This window comes from Diadema setosum, chromosome 10, assembly GCF_964275005.1.
Source record: "Diadema setosum chromosome 10, eeDiaSeto1, whole genome shotgun sequence".
Lineage (NCBI taxonomy): Eukaryota > Metazoa > Echinodermata > Echinoidea > Diadematoida > Diadematidae > Diadema > Diadema setosum.
This window is the reverse complement of record NC_092694.1, coordinates 8,291,246-8,310,551: the sequence shown is the minus strand read 5'-3', so window position 1 is coordinate 8,310,551 and position 19,306 is coordinate 8,291,246. Positions and strand designations below refer to the sequence as shown.

The following is a 19,306-nucleotide window of genomic DNA, read 5'->3' as shown; positions in this document are numbered from 1 at the left end:
AACGTTCCATTGAGAGCGACAGATCCGTTGAAGAAATTGTGAGGATACTCATATTTTTCTATCTAATGTCATGTTGTGAGTGTGGTGTGGCCTGATGAATATTCTAAAACAAAAGCTGCAAGTACAAAATCAATGTCACATCTATATTATTTTCATTTTTGCTTTCACCAAAGCTAAAGCCACGGAAGACCTAAGACCCTGATGCAATGACATTGTGGTGCACTGTATCAACATGCACCCTGAAGTAATATTGGGCAATATCTTTGCAAGGAAATGCAGCAGTATTTTGGTACTTTTATATATGCTGTTGTTGCAGGGTACACTTAAAATGGGACGGCTATGGCAAAATGGCCGTCTCTGGTCGTGGAAGGGTCATGTCAGTGTGACCTCTGTAGACCTGGGGCAACTCCACTATGCTGTCACAAATTACAGGGGAACCTCTTTATGACAAGGACCTAAAGACTAAAAAAATTACTTTGTTACGTCAGGTTTCTCACCATACAGTGTCAACTTACAAAAACATAGAAATATAAAAGAGTTGGAACCTGCAAAGTCACCTTGGTGTATAAGAGGGATTTGTAATATCCAACTTCCTTGTCAATGCCTTCCATTTATGAACACCCCACTTCATGTGAAACTGATTGAAGAGATAACTTGCTAAAGCTGAACAGGCTTGTCAAACACAAACTCAAATAATTATCAATAATGGTACATGTAGTACTCCTCCAGCTAGTTGTACTGAATAATGTGCATTCTTGACATTTTTATTGCAACTGATTGATGAATTCCTCTACATCGATGTAGATCATAAGCACCAAATTAATCAGTGTTAAGTAGTAGCCATGATAAGAAACCATGGGCAACATACAATATGATTTGTACTTGGGCATAAGACGTTGTCCAGTGATCAGGGGAGGTTGTAGGTTTGAGTATGTTGCCCATGATTTTTTTATCATGGCTACTACAAATACTGATTAAATTGATGCTTATTTACGTTGAGGTAGGGCAATTTGTCAATCAGTTTCAGTAAAAAAGCAAAACAAAACAACAACAAAAACCTTGTCTCAAGAATCTAATTAATTTGAATTCCTGACATTTTCTTGTATTTCTGTCAGATTTTTCAAAATGCAGGGAGGGTAAAAGGCTCTGAACTGGAATTTAGAGAGAATGAAGTTAAAGAGAAACAGAAGTACTGGATTGCTGGAGTTTGAAAATATTTTGTTTTTAAGAGAAAGCAAAATAAAAAGGAAATAAAATAAAAAGAAAACAAGGAAATACAGTATTCAAAACTAGATAATTTAGACAAGCATTATTGAAATATTTCCTTCTTCCCTTTTCTCTCATCTTAATATTTTCTATCTGCCTTTCTCAGCGTCGTATGCATTTCATTCATGATGAATAACAGCACATTACACATGTCATTATCAAAACAATAGCAGGGCCCCATTTTATCAAAAGATATAATCGATTACATATTTCCTTGCCACACAGGCTGCCATAGACTTGTGACAGAAATCAACCATATAATCAATTCTGGTGAAATGGGACAATAGCTGCTGAAAGAAATATATGCCTCCGACCACTAGATGGTGCTAGTTCTTTGTACCACGCACAGCCTTCTATTACATGTACATAGAAGGCTATGGTACCACGCAGTAGGCCTATGACACATAGTGGTCTGAAAGGGTACACAACCAACAATCCGTCATCTTCATGCAAACACACCACTAGATGGCGCTAGTCCCTACTAAACGGTTTGACACGTCCACCTTCATCTTTAACTCGTCTGAAAGGGTGCCACAACAGTCCACAGTCCACAACAGTACAGAATCAATAATAATTCATTTTATATCAATGCACACCAAAACACACATATCATACATCTAAATGACAACAAAAAGTGCTTGCAGAAACACTGTGAGAGCATTTGTTTGTTTTTTTATCGGAAGGTTTTACACAAACCCAGCTAAAAGGGCAGGGTTTCTTTTGGAAGTTTCTCCACCGTGACCTTGGATCTTTCCTTCTTTTTTTTTTTTTCTGAGTCTCTCAGAATATGACAGTGAATCTAAATACATCACACACCATCCTGGCTGCTTGCCTTTAAACTGATACTACGGTATGTACGATGCACTCCTGTTACAACAAACATGGTTTTACGTGTAATACAATAGGCCTAAGTAAATCCCCAAATTTCAGTCTTAAACGTGAAATTGAAAGGAATGTTATATCTTTCACATTCTATTTTGTGTGTGTGTGTGTGTGTTGCAATAACCTAAAGCTGGGGTGGGGGGGGGGGATGTAGTTGCAAATCTAAGGGTGCATTCGAGCGCTCTAAAGCGAACCAAAGGAACTGAATCAAAGCGTACCGTACCGAACTGTGCCAGTTTTGGAGCATTAGAGCGCTCTGTTGAGAAAGCGTACCTCAGGAGTTATTTTTAGAAAAGGCCACGCATTTTTGTAGCAACAATGTCATTCACCTGGCGCTTGGAACTACTTACAGCTGTCCCGAACAAAGAGAATGATGTTTTTGCATTGTGACATATTCGTATGATACGCGCATGCTTTACAACGAACTTTTGGTACGCTTTTGGAGCACATCGGGAAGTGGTCCACTTTTGGCTCGGTACAGTACGGTACGGTACACTTAAGGAGCGTTTGAGCGCTCTTCTGGCGCGGGTACAGTACGGTACGGTACGCTTTGGGAGAGCACTCGAACGCACCCTATCAGCCAAACTCAATTTTAAAGTACATGTATAATTAACTGCAGTTTTTCATGTATGTACGCCCATGATTTTTTTATCATGGCTACTACCAAAACACTGATCAATTTAAGTGCTTATTCATGTCGATGTAGGGCAATTTGTCAATCAGTTGCAATAACTGCAGTTCGGCCTGAATGATTAGCATACCATTTAATATCTTAGGACTTCAAAAACTACAGTGTGTCCCTCGTTCATTGTATGCAGGTTTTCAACATACCATTCTGTAGATAATTTGGAAGTATCCAGTATCAATGGAAAAAGTGCACACATACAAACATAAATACATACATCCATACATACACACACACACATACACATGCACACACACACACACACACAATATTGTGTCCAAGTTCCGATAACTGGCATACAGTGGACTCCCGTTATAATGAAGTCCTCGAGACCAGCAGTTTTCTTTCCTTATATCAAAATTTCATTATAACCGAATATATGAAGAATTTGTTTGCAAACACCGATAAGTCCATATTTGCCAAATGGAGATATTTGCAATTAAAGGTCAAGAAAAATAAAGAGAATAAAATGAAAATGTTTGCTTCTTTTGACCATAACTTTAAAAATGTACCCTTATATGTGACCAATATATCATTTAAAAGGTATTATTTTGTACTTTATGACAAAGACCGTACTTCAAAATCTTAAAAAATGGACTTATCGGTTTTTGTGAACAAACTCTTCAAATAAACAATAAAAATACATAGATTGGATAGTGTTGCGGCCTGAATTTTACTTCATTGTAAGCAGAATTTCATCATACAGGGTAACTCTGTTTGTTATGACAGGAGTGTACTGCATATATCGTCATTTGAAACTTTATCTCAGTTACCCAAACAAAATGACTCCTTGATTGAAGAGACATTAATCAGCATCAGATTCACATTTTTAGAGTAGGATCATTTATTCTTCAACAACACCACACTTATTGTAGATGAACACTACACAGATAAATTCAACAGGCGATGCCAATGCCCTACACAGTTCATATCACGCTGCTGTATGAGTGTGTAAGTGTGTCCAGGCGAAGTTCATCAATTTGCTCTCATTCTTGTAGGGTCCTTGCAAAGGTTCCTCCATGGCATCTGTTCAAGAACAAGTGATCCCCTCCGGAGATTTGATGGCATCCCTCAGAAGTTGCTATGGAGACAAAGGAATGCATCACTTGACAGATCAATCCAAGCATAACATTTTTAGATAATCATCAAACTACTGTACATGTATACGTCATATATTTCCTGGGGTATCTATTTTCGCTAAATTGCGGGCCAGGTGCCATTTGGGAATTTTAAAATTGCGCAAAAATATTAACTCTGATCCCAACATGAATGCTACCTGCACGCATACATTTCTTTGTTTATAATTCTGCTCCACAATCGCAAATTTGACCATTCACTAAATATATGGCGTATACAGTATTTTCTCCGCATTTCTACCACAGCAAATGAAACAAGCAATTTGAGAAAAACAAAAACATAACATGGGCAAACGACTATGATCGAAATAAATTCTACACTTGTAAATTCACCTGTAACCAACAAAATGGCAGTCTAAACTTTTGGGGCAAACATTATTAGAGTGATTATCACGGATTGGATACAAGCAGCATTACCAAAATCTACATTTTTCAGGAGTCTCCTACAAGAGTAAAGGTCAAACCCGATGCCTCATAAAGAGTTAATTCTACTCCTGCAAAACATGATTTGTGCAAAGATATTCTTTACTCTTTTGCTAAACTAAACTCATTATAACAACATAAAGTTTCATTTTTCCACTCTAATTTCAGTTTCATCGCATTCCACTGCTTTCAGTATCTTCACATACAACATAGAACAATTTAGACCCAAACGAGTCAGTATGAGAATCTTCTCTACATAGGAATCACACTGAAAATGTGAGAGCATGCAACACAAACCTTTAATACTCTTTCATCACTGCAAGCCTGTGTCTCATATGAACAGTCACATGACCTCATAAAAACACGACCTTAGTTGGCGTCAACAGACTTCCTGATTTTTAATTTTGTTGTGTTTCTTTCATCCTGCTGGACACATTTTACATTATTTTATCAGAGTGAGGAGGGTCATCTTTTCAATGTCTATACTGTTGAATTGTTGAAGATTAAATTTCCCAACATTTCGGTATAACCGTCGGTCCTTGAATTCATCCCCACATGAAAACATCACAAATTGACAGGCCTGCATTAGTGAACTTACAATAGCCTTGATGTCAAACCACAGAACCAACATCTCGCAAAAATGTCTGTGACCTCCTCACATGCAAAAATACATAATATGTATGCCATAATAATAGCTTTAACAGTAACTTTTTACTGGAGGGCACTTCAGTGCTGCCTGCACTGCACTACTATCTCACCTTGCGATGTATCCGTCCCTTTGTGACAACCTGTTAAGACTGTCATCTGACTCACCCTGAAATTATGATGAAAATAGTAATAAGAGTTATGCAAACATTATACAGCACAGGACATGGAAACACAAGTACCTGTTGTATATGTTTGACCTGAGAATTCATTTGTACATGTACAAGACTTTTGTTACAAAGAACACTAATGTGATTAATAAAAATAATCTTTGTTTAAGTGTACAGTTGATTTTTTTTTTTTAAGTCTTCCTCGACGTTTCACGTGATTATTCCGCAACACGTGATGCTCTTGCCGCGACATTTTATGACTTTTTTCTTTCAAGTATCATGCAACTTTTGAGACCAACTCTGTCGTTCCCGGGCATACCATTTTGAAGCCACGCCCCTTTGAAAAAAATTCGGCGACCCAAAAATTGCTCAAAAAAATGATTTTGTGTACAAATCCAATGTAAATTGTGTTTTAGCAATTAATTCATATAAAAATAGATATCTTTACTTTTAATGGCTGATAATGATTTATTTTAGCCTGATTATGCTTTAAAAAGTTTTTGCGACAAATTTTGACGAAAAAACAAAATCAAAAAGTAAAAAAAAACAAAGAAATACATAAGAAATTCAATAAACAATAAAATACATAAGAAATAATTATGAGGTCCAATTTTTGCTTCAATATTATTGTTGAGGATAATGAAAAGAATATATTCACCAAAAATTAGAAGTCTTGCAGCTTTGTTTTTTTTTATTTATTTATTTTTGCATAAATTAGCATAAATTAATATAAAATACATAAATTAAAATTTGCAAAATCTAACTACACAATCTTGGAGATTACATTGGCCTCTACCTCGGTGCAAATTTTCACGAGGATTGCACGATCCACGACCGAGATCTGAAGGGGGGGCCAAAAAGCCCCCCAGTGGTTTCAAGTCCCTCAAAAAACCCGGTGGGATTAGGGTTAAACTCTGATCACAAAATTACAAGGTGACTCATATGGTGCAATGCAGTTTGGTTATTACAAGAGTCCACTGTGCTGGCTATGTGTGAAGAATCTTGAATTAATGAGCAAATGGGACGTTCTACAGTGGAATTGCACTACACTAGTGCAGGGTTGACTAACAGTACAGATAACTCAACACTCCCATTCTGTTTTCTGTTCAACACTTTTTGGGGTTTTTTTTTTTGGTTTTTCAGATCCATAGCAGAAGTGATAATACACTTCTTTTCACAAAAAACATAGTGATTGCAGCACTACACTCTCAGAGAATGGAGGGTTCCAGTAATGAAGAAGAATACTCCTGTCTTTACTAAGACAATGTCACTGTTCTCTTCAGTGCATCTGTGACTCAACATGCCAACACATCTTGTGTGTTGAAAGTTAATTACAATTTAGGATGAAATTCCACTTTTAATTCCATCTCTCTCTTCCCTTGTCTATTTCCTTGGGTATATCAAGCCTTGTGCCCATTCTCACAGGCTATTGGAAAGATTGGCCAGCCTCTTCAATGGGGAGAGACTATCTAGCACCACGGTTTGATGGGGGTTAGCCATGAGAAAAGTCGTGCAAAGTGTGCCAGCGAGGAAAGGGCCAAGGAAAACTGAGGACTATGAAAGAGCAGTGATAAAGCCTTCACAGATAACATACCATTCCGCGGATGGCTCCACAGATGGCGTAGGTCTTGAAGTTGCGTGTGTAGATGCCCGTTTGTGGGTCGACCTAAAGGAAAGGGTAAATTTGCACTGGTTATCACAACCTGTACTGCACATAAAAATAGCAGAAATTACTTTTTATAGGATCACTTACACTGACATTGAAAGACTATGACATTAGGATACAGTGCTACATTTTAAAAAAATTCAATGAAAGTTGGTTGGCAAACTGTGCAAGTGGGTATTTGTGACAAAAGCATAAAGCTTGTTGTAACGATCTGAAATGACAGCACTCACTGCACTAAAAATCCTGATTTTTGCCATGTGTCTTTCACTCCTGATTTGTGCAGTTGGCTAGCTATGCTGTTGTTCACGTTACAACTGTTGTTGCAAACAGCAAACAGCCAAGCCTGTTGTGTGTATGTGCATTACTGGTGCAGTGGCAAAATAAAAAAAAACCTCTTGCAATCTTGAATCTTTGCAATATGTCTACTGACGTTCACAAAATGAACAACAGGCTGAAGTATTGCCTTTCGTTTTAAAACAAATTTGCATCAATACAGAAGTGGGAATTATTTAACTTACTCTGTTTCTTATTAAAAACAAAACAAAAACAAAACAGATCACAATGACATTTCACGGCTGTGGTTCTTGACCGCGAATTTAATCAGTCACGGAACTGTTTCACAAGTCCTGATTCACAATATACTAAACTTACGAAGTTGAATATTACAGCACATATGTATGGTAACATGGACACCAACAGGGCTACAGGTTTGTACATTTGTCCCTTTTAATTTCAGAACTCTGCATAATTACGAACAGTGACTTTGCACTGTGCGCATGTATATTCACAAAATACTACTACACATCTCATGATTATGAACACTTCTCTATTGTACAAGCCATAAGTGTACATAATTGTACCATCAAAATGTGACATAACAGCATGGATGTAGTGGTGGTGGTGGGGTGTTAAACCCTGGGGCAATACCAACTTGGACAAACACTACATGAATATGTACTTTAAAGAATTATAACCGTTTGGGGTTTCCTTTTTTCTAAGTAACAATAGCGAGCACTAGATCTGCAAAACTAATGTTCAAGATGTGCCTCCTTCCGTGTATGGGTTGGAACAGTAGAAACAGCTGTCTCGTGCTTGTGCAGTACAGCATCTTTTGCCTGGTATACGAGTAGCAGTGTCATACATCAGGGGCACAGATCTAAAGCTCGCTACTGACACCAAGATCAGCCAGCTTACCTCTGCTACATTGATCTGGATGGACGCATGGTCCTTCGCACTGATGATGCGGTTACTCTGCGAACTGTAACAAAAAGAAAGAATACACTTGATGAGCAATGAAGGGTGCTATAAACCTACTAGTACCCAGTTAAAACTCGCTATCACAAATGTAAACAAGAATGGACATACAACATGTCTGTGCAGGTTCATAGGGCCCTTACTATGCAAACCTGAAAATAAGATTTCTTTCATAAGCTGGTATGCAGTAATATTGGAGAGGACTTTTCCTCAGAATAAAACTAGAAACTTCATAATGATGGAGGAAACAAGACTTTAGATTTTCAGTGAATTAATACTGACCTCCCCCCCCCCAAAAAAAGAAAAAACAAACAAACAAACAACAATAAAATTCAACAATTATTCTTAGTACAAAAGGCAGGGCTGCACGCTAATCCATTTTTCTACTGCTGTACAGTCCAACCTGTCCCTGTCGGACCAGCGGGTCCTAGATACCAACCAAGTTTTGCAATTCTTTACCAGGTCTGAAACTAAAATTCTCAGTGGTCCTTTTTTCAACTGGCCTGATCAATCCCCCCCCCCCCCCCCCCCCAGCACGTCGGACCCGTAAATTTGGCAATGCCTGAAAAGTTACTGGCCTGACAGTGATTTTTACCTATCTCGGACTATTGGACCAGCACAAGTGTAAAGCATTGCAATAGGAAAGCGAGTGCATTCTTGAGTGACATGGTGTCAGTTTTTCATTAATAACAAAACAAATTGAAAACTCTTAGGTATCCTAGGTGTAGTTACCAAGTTACTGTGGAGTGTAAGATTTCATACACGATGGTGGGAGATATTATTCTTCAACCATACAAAATTTTGTGACATTTGCAAAAAAAAAAAAAAAAAAGCATATAACAATTGGTTAGGCCAAACTGTAGGCCCTTGGCTAAGTACAACCTTAATAACAAAGTCAATACCATGGATGGAGGTGAAGCTGTTTCCAGAATCCCCCATCCTGAAAAGTGAGCAAAATATCTTCCATTATAGTACTATATAGCCTACATGCTGTAGCTCCCAAACTGTCAAAAATTGTTTCATTGACACTGTATTGTTAGACACTAACGTTAGATGTAACGGCAAACATTGTAGATTCTAACGTTAGTCCTGGGAAGTGTAGAACCTCTAACCGTTAGACACACTGACTGTACTGTGCAGCTCAGTCAAAACAACGATGTCACGTCGCACAGGTTTCACGGTACCATGGTTGAAAAGCTCCAGCCGGAACATCACTCAACGTTGATAGCGGTCTGTGAGGGAACAGTATCTAATCGAGCTGTGTGCTCTTTAGCTTTTGTTTAAATATCATTGAATCCTTGATGTTGATGGAAATTAATGAGTGGGGAAGGGAGTTCCAATGATCAGATGATCAATCTTTGTTGGCGGATTTTGGGAAAAAAGACTGTTTGAGATTTGGGACAGATTTGCATTTGGGAGAGTAAGAATAAATAAGATCAAAATCAGTGGCTTGCACGGTGTAATTAACAATTGTTTTAACTTTTATAGTTATTTGACACTGGTACTGCACTGGCTGTTGCACACCGTCACCGCCGCATGTGGCCGCAGCACAGGGCAGGGTAACTACACGCAGCCGCTGTCGCGATTACCGCGACAGCGCTGCACCTCTATTCCTTCGCGGACGTTGTTATCGTTCTCTGTTTCCTTCATGAATATCTTTATTAATCGTGGAAAACTAAAATATAAGGAATTATCGTAATCTATGACCATCACTCAATAACCGGTATGCGATTTTTTGTTTAATTATGTCTAAAACTTACCGAAATCTATGGCTGAAATCAGGTCTATAAACGTCCTTACTGCTTCACTCCTCATCTGCGTGTTATATGAATGGCATTCACTCTCGTATACTCTACACAGTACTACAACGTAGGTAGTCGGAGATAGTCGGGTGACCTCGACTAAAAAAGGTCAAATCATTGCCGGTGCAGCACGCGCGGATCTACTACAATTTTTACGTAACACATGAAACGCACGGGCGCACGGGCGTAGGTAGTTTGTTGATTTTTTGAAGCTCTCGAAGGAAAAGATGCCACCGCACGATCTATACTCCGAAAAATTCAACAATAAGGTCTGGATACCAACAAAACGCCGAATTCAACTCAACAATCAGGAAAATATGCTGTAGATAAGTGTTGCAATTATATTACTCTTAAAATCATACAAAATAAAAGGTATTTTATGTGATTTTGCCGTCAATAGTGACGGTCGTTTACAACGTTGAAACACTAACTCATGTCAGACCCTGTGCTCAGCACAGTGTCTGGTCAGGCTAAGGGCAGGGCAGGCCTGGCCTCAGAGCTCAGTCAGGCAGGCTCATACCCCTTTCCCGCTGCCCGTCTCGGTGAACCACCGAGAGGTTCCCCGGTGAATTCACCGGGGAACCTCTCGGTGAAAGTTTCAGTGCCGTCGTTTCACACTGCTCTCGGTGAAACTTTCCCCTAGACGGGTTTTCTGCTCGCAACGTGGGTGATCTTATGGACTTGAGTTTGTTGTGCATCTGCGATTTGGTTTTTTCGATCCCATGTTCAGCAAGTTTTCGGAGGAGGGACTCGTACGCGGTGCCAGCGTCAGCCGACGTCCCGCTCAGTTCTTCGTTCACTGCTGCCTCGCTACGCAATTGAAGCATGGACCTACAACGAAGTAGGTCCATGATTGAAGTAACAATCTCTCTTCGTCTTTGGTCCACGCTCCAGCCATTTGCAAAATTCCCTCAAATTTCAACAGTACAAAACGTTAACGGATTTCTCCTGCACACTGTAAACCCAGCACTTGACGAGAAAAGCACAAAATACGAAAAAATCAAGCAAGAGGCGGACTGTATCACTATCAGACTTTACTGGAAGAGTTAAGAGCTAGACACTAGAGGAAGACGAAGAAGGAGGAAGCATCAGAGCGATCAAGTACATGGTAAACCTATATCAGCTTTGTATACACGGCGTGCTAATTAAACAATACAATGCACAGCACGATGGAAAACAATGCTGTCGCACTGTGAACGCCACATTGCACACGAAACGACATACTATGTAGTGTCGTGTGTATGTTTACAAACACGAATTACTAGTACCCTGTACGTGTGGATTTGGGAGGTCGAGTGCGCGCTAGCTAGCTGAAAACGTGTGCATGACCAGAAAGAAGACATGACCTTTGACATAATCTGCATATTTTCCCCGGTGTTTCACCGAGACAACCTTTCATGCTGGGCGCTCTCGGTGAACCACCGGGTGATTTCCCGTTGAACTATCGGTGTTTACCCAGGACGCTTCTCGGGTAAAAATTGCCCAAAATTTCATCGGTGTTTCACCTAGGCTTCCCCTAGGTTTCAACCGAGTGACCTTTCACACTGCGGGGTTCCCCGGGTGCCCCCAGGTGCCCCCGGGGAAGATTTTCTTCAGCGGGAAAGGGGTATCAGTCAGGCAGCATAACTAGCACAGCGGACACACACTCACAGCTGCACACATGTCGTACTCGCGTACCCATGCCATCGCCATGCCATGCCTTCCTATGGTACACTAATGACGCTATTGCATACACGCACCAACGTTGGTCAACTCACCACTTTCGCGGAGTGTACATATCAACGTATTCTCCGGCTTCGTTCTGCATCTTGATGATTATGAATCTGCAAAAGGATTAAGAAAACATTGACATCAATCACTGTTTATTCATCTCCAGTGAGTTTTCACGGAAAGGCAGCACACAAAGCATAAAAGTACGGCAACTAAATCGACATGGTCTTACCTGCTCGACGGACAGAAAAGGAAAGGACCGTGAACGAGCCTGAATTTAACACTGTATGAACTCTACACCACAGTGCTCTACACTGAACTCCAGTGCTCTACAGTGTTACAATGCGCTCTACACTGTCCTGTTCTAGCCAGTGCAGCTCTACACTGCACTGCGCGTGAACATTGTTGTGGTAGCTCGGATTACCAGTACACTGGACTAGCAAGTACATGTATCCAGTACAGTACTAGTACATTGTACATCCCTACATTGTACTAAGTAATTTAGTTGAACAAGAGTGCAGCTGTGTTAAATTGTATTATCATCCAATATACGAAGAGTTTCATTGCAATACATATGTATCGGTAACTTAATTCTTGTTAAGTTGAGATAAAGCTGCTAGAAAACAGAAAACAAGAAAATATGGGACATTTCATATCTTCAAAAGTAATATTCCGGTTCCTTGTTATTTTTATTGAGATATCACTGTTAAAACGGTTTAGTTCTAGACGGTCGACTCGCGTTACACATTTGAGAATGACGCTTAGCCCATTTTCATTTTCATTTATTCATTCATTCATTCTTCATTCATTCATTCATTTTTTCCATTTCTAACAGAAACATATGAAGAGTTTGTTCGCAAAAACCGATGTCACATTTTTGAAGATTTTGAAGTGCGGTCTCTATCATAAAGTACAAAATAATACCTTTTAAATGATATATTGGTCACAACATATAAAGGTACATTTTTGAAGTTATGGTCGAAAGAAGCAAAAATTTTCATATTATTCTCTTTATTTTTCTTGACCTTTAATCGCAAATATCTCCATTTGGCAAATATGGACTTATCGGTTTTTGCGAACAAACTCTTCATATTATGAATATTTTATAGAATTGAATATATAAAATCACAGTACATGGGGGCCCTAATAAAGATTTTGTGATCGGTCTTCAGTAGAATAGGGCCTAATAGGTCTTTATTGGCCTACATTTTCTGTAAGTTTCCTCTTGGGAAAAAAACCCCATGGTTACAACTTGTAATGTTTAGGACCTAGTGTAAAGGCCGCTGTCCAAGTCAATCTAGTTTGCTTATTGAAAACAGTTTCCTCCACCTGTAGGCCTGTATAAAGAGCAGAATTAATGATTATGTAGGCCCTGTATGCATTTGTATATTTGTTATTCTACGCTGATTTGTATGTTTGTTTGTTTGTTTGGTTGGTTGGTTGTTTAGCATTTAAAGCGCTTCGAAACGTGTTGTATGAAGCGCTAAATAAATATTTCATATTATTATTATTATTATTATTAGTAGTAGTAGTAGTATTAGTATTAGTATTATTATTATTATTATTTGCCATGATATTATATCATTCACATGATCATTTTTATGTTTTGTTATGAGGACTCTTGTCTATATTTTCATGACTTGTGAATATGTCCAATAGGTCCTATTGTCATCCTTATTTTTCTTTTATAGTGGAGAAATAAAACGTAGGCCTACTGAAAACTTACTGAAACTGAAAATAATTGTTGATCCTCCCATGAAGTAACGCTCTTAACCGTTCGAATTCCAATAATACTTGGAGTATACGTGTCTGTAGCATGATAGGGATTGTACAATGGACCTCATGGGGGGAAAATGCCATGATCAATACATGATGTAGAAGTTAGGCCTACTAGAACTGGCGATGGATCTCATGCCCATTTTTATACACTACCGGCGAGTTTTCAAGTTAGACTATCAGATCTACGACACTTATATCGCCAAATTACGATCATAACAACCAAATGTTTTAAAAAGGGAAAAGTAGAGTTGCAGGGCTGCCAACATTGGAAAGTAGTTGAGAGTGAGACTCCCATAGGCCAATGCTATAATTTAGGAGTCAAAGTGAGTGAGATCAATAGAAGTGCATGCAAATGAAATAAAGTTTTAGAGTGAGAAAGGACCAAAATGAGTGAGTCTCACTCTCAATGAGTGAGGGTTGGCAGCCCTGTAAGTTGTTAAATGTTGCTGGTCAAAAACCTCTGGTCATCCCCAGCTCTGTCTGGCTGCAGAGTGTTTTATCATACTATTAAATCTACATTCATGTAGGCCTATACCTGACAGTGTATGGATCAACGTGTCTACAATGATATTTATAAAATCCGTACAGGAGCTGTATATACTTAGTTTCGTTTGGTTCCATATGGCGCCCTCTCTAGTTGAGAACTCTACAACATTTTTGCTGTCGATAATCATCAGTGTGAACGATGCTAATTCAGTGTAAAAGGAATTTCCTCTCTTTTTCGATTGTCAAGACTATAATGACAAGTTAACATTCCCTCCACATTTTACTGAGATAAATTATGGCAAACATTATTATACAATTTTTCTAGAGGTACTAGGTCTTAATGCTCTTATTGAAGTCCGAGAAAAAAAATCAAAATCAAGACTTTTTTCATAGTTTCTTTACATAATATTATTATGTCGAGTGTTTCCTTTTCACTCTATTTCCAAGTTGGTTCTGACAGCTAGGGTAGGCCCTATACATGACTGAAACTGAAGAAAGAATCTCATCAAGATTTGACGTGGAAAAGAAAGTTATGTAACTTTCAATTTTCAGGTGTTTGCACAAATTACTTGATTATGTTCATGCACGCATAAAGTACACAGATCGGAGACAAATAACAAAACAACTTGACACGTTCATACTAGTTTACCAAGTGTATACGTGTGAAATTTGCACTTATAGCGCATGCGCAGCTCGTTGACAATAAAAAGATACTGATTCAAATACATTACAACACTTATCACCGAAGTCGCAGACACAAAGCAAGTGATAATATTGTAATAATATATGCTTATAACTTAGATGAAATTTCTACTCCTTTGATTGACTTTTCTTTCTTAAACATCATTCCCTTCAGTACAACAGACGTAACAAAACCTGAAGAAAATAATGAAGATAATCCGCTGTGTCAATGGTGAGTAATTTCACCCCATGCATGCAGCCTATACATTTTAAGCACATTTGCCTTTCTCTTCAAAAACTGACAGTATTTCTGCGAGGATATTACTATAATCTAGTATTAGACATGCAAAGTTTATTGTTTCATCTATTTTATTATTGTTCATTATTTCATCCGAATTTTATTGCTCAATAAGTTCCGCATTAGAATTGAAACCTAGAACCATACAACCACATAATTTAAAGGGGAAGGCTAGTACCTGATCAGTGGGAATCAGTGCGAATGCTGGGGGATGATTGTTCCAATCCTTGTGGGATTAATTTAAGAGTACATTATATATCTACAGTTGTGTGGAAATTATTTGCTTCAGAACGGTCTCGTATTATTATAACCTTAATATATGTGTGAAGTATATAGCTAGGTTATATGCACGCAAAAGAAAGTAGACGTTGACTCAGTGGCTGCAATTACCGGACTGACTTTATTTCAGTCTATGTACATCTTTTATACAGTGAGTTCCATGGGAACGGAAGGGGTTGTGGTCAGCAGTGGTCAGTAAGGAATGCATCCAGTCTAACCACTGGCGTCTTACAGCAGATAAGAGAAAGATGATAGATATTGTGGCATAGGAAGAACAGAGAGTTACTGTTATCAGAGAGGAGAGAAAACAGGGCTGGAAGTAGAGAGGGTGAGAGCAAGAGCGGAAATGATAGTACAGTAGTCTCAACCTCAGACTTACATTAGATCAGTTTATCACACTCCTCCCCCTTAGAATTGTTTTTGGTTTTTCCAAAAATGGTTCTCATCAATTAACACAACATTATTTAACCCAAAAGTGAAATCTTAACTTCTTTTGAATATCAGTATCTTATTTGAACATTACCCCAAAACTGTCAAATGTCCAAACTTTCCATCTAATACATTATCTTATTAAATTGGTGTGCTCAACTTATTTTGCACTTTGTTATATTTCTTAAGTCACCTTTCTTATATTCAGGGAGGTATAACTGTATGTGTGTACCACGTCAAATGTATCAACACACGAAAACCAAAATTATAATGTCCAAATGAACTGTCCATTTGAGTTCAGCTGTGAAACAACGAAGGGTTATCTTTAACTTTGAACTTAATTTCGACCTTGAATTGTCCAGTGTCCGGCATATTCACAAGTGTTATTTACAACTGCCTCCTCAATGTGGTATTGGCTCCCCATAGCGTTTGGGGTATTTTCGCTGGCGGTTAGACCTGCGAAGTGCTGGTGCTTCGTCATCATGGTCTTGTTGTGCGTTGTTGTTCCCCTCCCCACGTGGATGAGGAAGGAACACATCCGCGGTCATATCGTCGTTGTCATAGCGACGTCGGATGTGCTCAATGTGTCGCCTGCAGATGCGATCATCTGTCAGCCTCAGCGTATATTGGACGCCGTCGATGGAGATGACTTCGCCTGGCATCCACTGCGGACCGCTGGCGAAGTTTTTCACGTACACGCGATCTCCGATGCAAAAATCGCGAGCTTTAGCACGCTGATCGTGCTTCTGCTTTTGATCATGCTGCTTTCGCTGAACGCGCTCCTCCATGTTTGGTTTCACACAATCAAATCGCGAACGGGGAATGCGATTGAAGAGAAGTTGCGCAGGAGGTGTCCCGGTTGTTGGGTGAGGTGTGATGCGGTATGCCATCAGAAATCGCGACAACTTCGTTTCGATTGTGCCGTTGGTCATGCGCTTCATTGCAGCTTTGAAGGACTGCACTGCCCTCTCTGCCAGCCCATTTGATGATGGATGAAAAGGTGCAGTGCGAACATGACGGATTCCATTCAGCTGTAGGAATTGCTGAAATTCGTCGCTTGTGAACATGCTTCCATTGTCGGTGACAATGAGCTCTGGCAGGCCATGTATCGCGAAGGTTTCGCGTAGCTTCTCAATTGTGATTGAGCTGGTTGCCTTGTAGACTGGAAAGATATCCATCCATTTCGAATGCGAATCTACCAACACAAGAAACATACGGCCCATGAATGGCCCTGCATAATCCAAGTGGATTCGTGACCATGGCTTTCGTGGCCACTCCCATGGATGAAGTGGTGCTGCTGGCGGCAACTTACGAGATTGCTGACACTCCTTGCAATTTTTCACTTTGCTTTCCAGGTCACCATCCATCCCAGGCCACCAGAAATAACTGCGAGCGAGCGATTTCATTCGCGAGATCCCGGGATGAGCTTCATGCAGCTCCTCAGTGAGCTGATTTCTCCCTTGTGGAGGTATCACAACACGTGCTCCCCACATGATGCAGCCATCATACACACACAACTCATCCCGCCTCCTGAAATAAGGCGAAATTTCCTCATCACACTTTAACGGCCATCCACGAAGAACATATTCGCGCACTCGCGACAAAATTGGATCCTTCGCGGTCCACTGCCTGATCGATGTCGGTGTGACGGGTGTCGACTCCAGGTGTTGCATAACTAGCACGTAGTCTGCTGGTTTGGGGATGCGCATACTAGGGTCCAGCTTTAGCCGTGCTAGCCAGTTCCTCCCCAGTAAATTCGGCCCATCACCTTCGACAACTAGCAAGGGAAGTTCCAGGACCTGGGCATCATGCCTCACATTCACTTTGCATGCGCCCACTACCGGTATTTTGTCCCCTGTGTAAGTTCTTAACACCACATCAGACTGTGACAGCTGGGGTTGATGTTTCCATGCCCGATAAGTTGCCTCGCTCACTATCGATAGGGTAGCTCCTGTATCGATCTCCATCACAGTGTTATTATGGGAAATCCCCAACTCGAGCAACATCGGAGCCTCCTTTTTTGGCGATGCCTGCGCCTTGTGCATGAAGTACTCTAGCTCCTCCATGTTGTCCCTGGGTGGTGTCGACTGTTCCGCGCTAATCTCAGCTAGGAACTGCGTTTGGACCTCCGTCCTCTGCCCGGAATTAGTCTTGCTCCGGCAGACTTTTGCAAAGTGTCCACGCTTTCCGCAATTATGGCAAGTGGCGTCGACTGCTTTGCACTTGCCCTTCTCGTGCCCCTGTCCACAGCGATAGCACGAGATGCGATGTTGAGCTCCGGTTTTGTTCTTTTTGTGTCCTGCCTGCTGCTTGAACACTTTGTTAATCCCACCATTTCCGCGTGGAGCCTGTGTTGATTGAAGATCACACACATGTCTTTCTGCCATCTCCACACTCGTCGCAATGTCAACGGCCTTGGCGAGATCAAGCTTCTTCTCAGCTAGAAGAATACGTTGGATCCGATCATGTCTGATGCCGCAGACTAATCGATCGCGAATCATCTCCCCTAGAGTAGAACCATAATTGCAGTGCTCTGCCATTGACTTTAGTGCAGCTATGAATTCACTGATTGTTTCTGAGTCTTTTCGAAAACGGCTGTTGAACTTGCACCGTTCAACAATTTCACTTGGTGCTGGGGTGTAATGCTCCGTCATTACCTGGACAAGTTCAGCATACTTCTTGTCCGCTGGCTTGGCTGGAGAAACAAGACTGCGGAGAAGACTGTAAGCTGCTGGTCCGATGACAGTCAGCAATGTAGCTTTCCTCTTCTCCTCTGCTTCAATCCCATTGGCTTTGAAGTACAGGTCCAATCTCTCTATGTATTGGCACCAGTCGATTCCCTCTCGGAATTCTTCAATATTTCCTACCAGACCAGCCATAATACAGAAGTTTAATCCTCGTCGCCAGTATTATAACCTTAATATATGTGTGAAGTATATAGCTAGGTTATATGCACGCAAAAGAAAGTAGACGTTGACTCAGTGGCTGCAATTACCGGACTGACTTTATTTCAGTCTATGTACATCTTTTATACAGTGAGTTCCATGGGAACGGAAGGGGTTGTGGTCAGCAGTGGTCAGTAAGGAATGCATCCAGTCTAACCACTGGCGTCTTACAGCAGATAAGAGAAAGATGATAGATATTGTGGCATAGGAAGAACAGAGAGTTACTGTTATCAGAGAGGAGAGAAAACAGGGCTGGAAGTAGAGAGGGTGAGAGCAAGAGCGGAAATGATAGTACAGTAGTCTCAACCTCAGACTTACATTAGATCAGTTTATCACACGTATTCAAGTAATGTGCAGATTAATGCCCCGTCACTGACCAGGGACGCTTACCTGGAAACATTAAACTGCACATTACTTGAATATGAGACCATTCTGAAGCAAATAGTTTTCACACAACAATAGATATATAATTTACTCTTGAATGAATCCCGTAAGGATTGGAACAATCATCTCCCAGCATTTCCACTGATTCCCACTGATCAGGTACTAGCCTTCCCCTTTAACATGCTTTCAAAGTTTCAATTTTATACTATGTACTCATCAAGACACATTTTGATAACTCTTTATCTTTGTTTTTATCTCAAAGTATCATTAGAAAATATCAAGCCAAAAATCAAAATCAAAATCAATCACAATGAAGAGCGCATACAAGCAAAATCAATGCATAGTTTCTAGATTTTGATAATAATTGAGATAATAAGATTATGATC

At 40.1% G+C, this 19,306-nt stretch overlaps 2 protein-coding genes across 2 annotated transcripts; both read right to left on the bottom strand.

The window, feature by feature from the left end:
• Positions 1-3,653: 3,653 nt before the first annotated feature.
• Positions 3,654-11,835, bottom strand: LOC140234132 (small ribosomal subunit protein eS21-like). Its single transcript, XM_072314206.1, has 5 exons — positions 11,687-11,835; positions 8,068-8,131; positions 6,802-6,873; positions 5,151-5,206; positions 3,654-3,914 (listed from the first exon to the last, which is right to left on the bottom strand). Exons 1-5 carry the CDS (start codon positions 11,734-11,736, stop codon positions 3,905-3,907), a joined length of 252 nt encoding a protein of 83 aa, XP_072170307.1. The 5' UTR covers positions 11,737-11,835; the 3' UTR covers positions 3,654-3,904.
• Positions 11,836-15,992: 4,157 nt separating this feature from the next.
• LOC140233714 (uncharacterized) lies at positions 15,993-18,470 on the bottom strand. The gene has a single exon (XM_072313814.1). The coding sequence runs from the start codon at positions 18,468-18,470 to the stop codon at positions 15,993-15,995; it is 2,478 nt and encodes an 825-aa protein (XP_072169915.1).
• Positions 18,471-19,306: the final 836 nt, after the last annotated feature.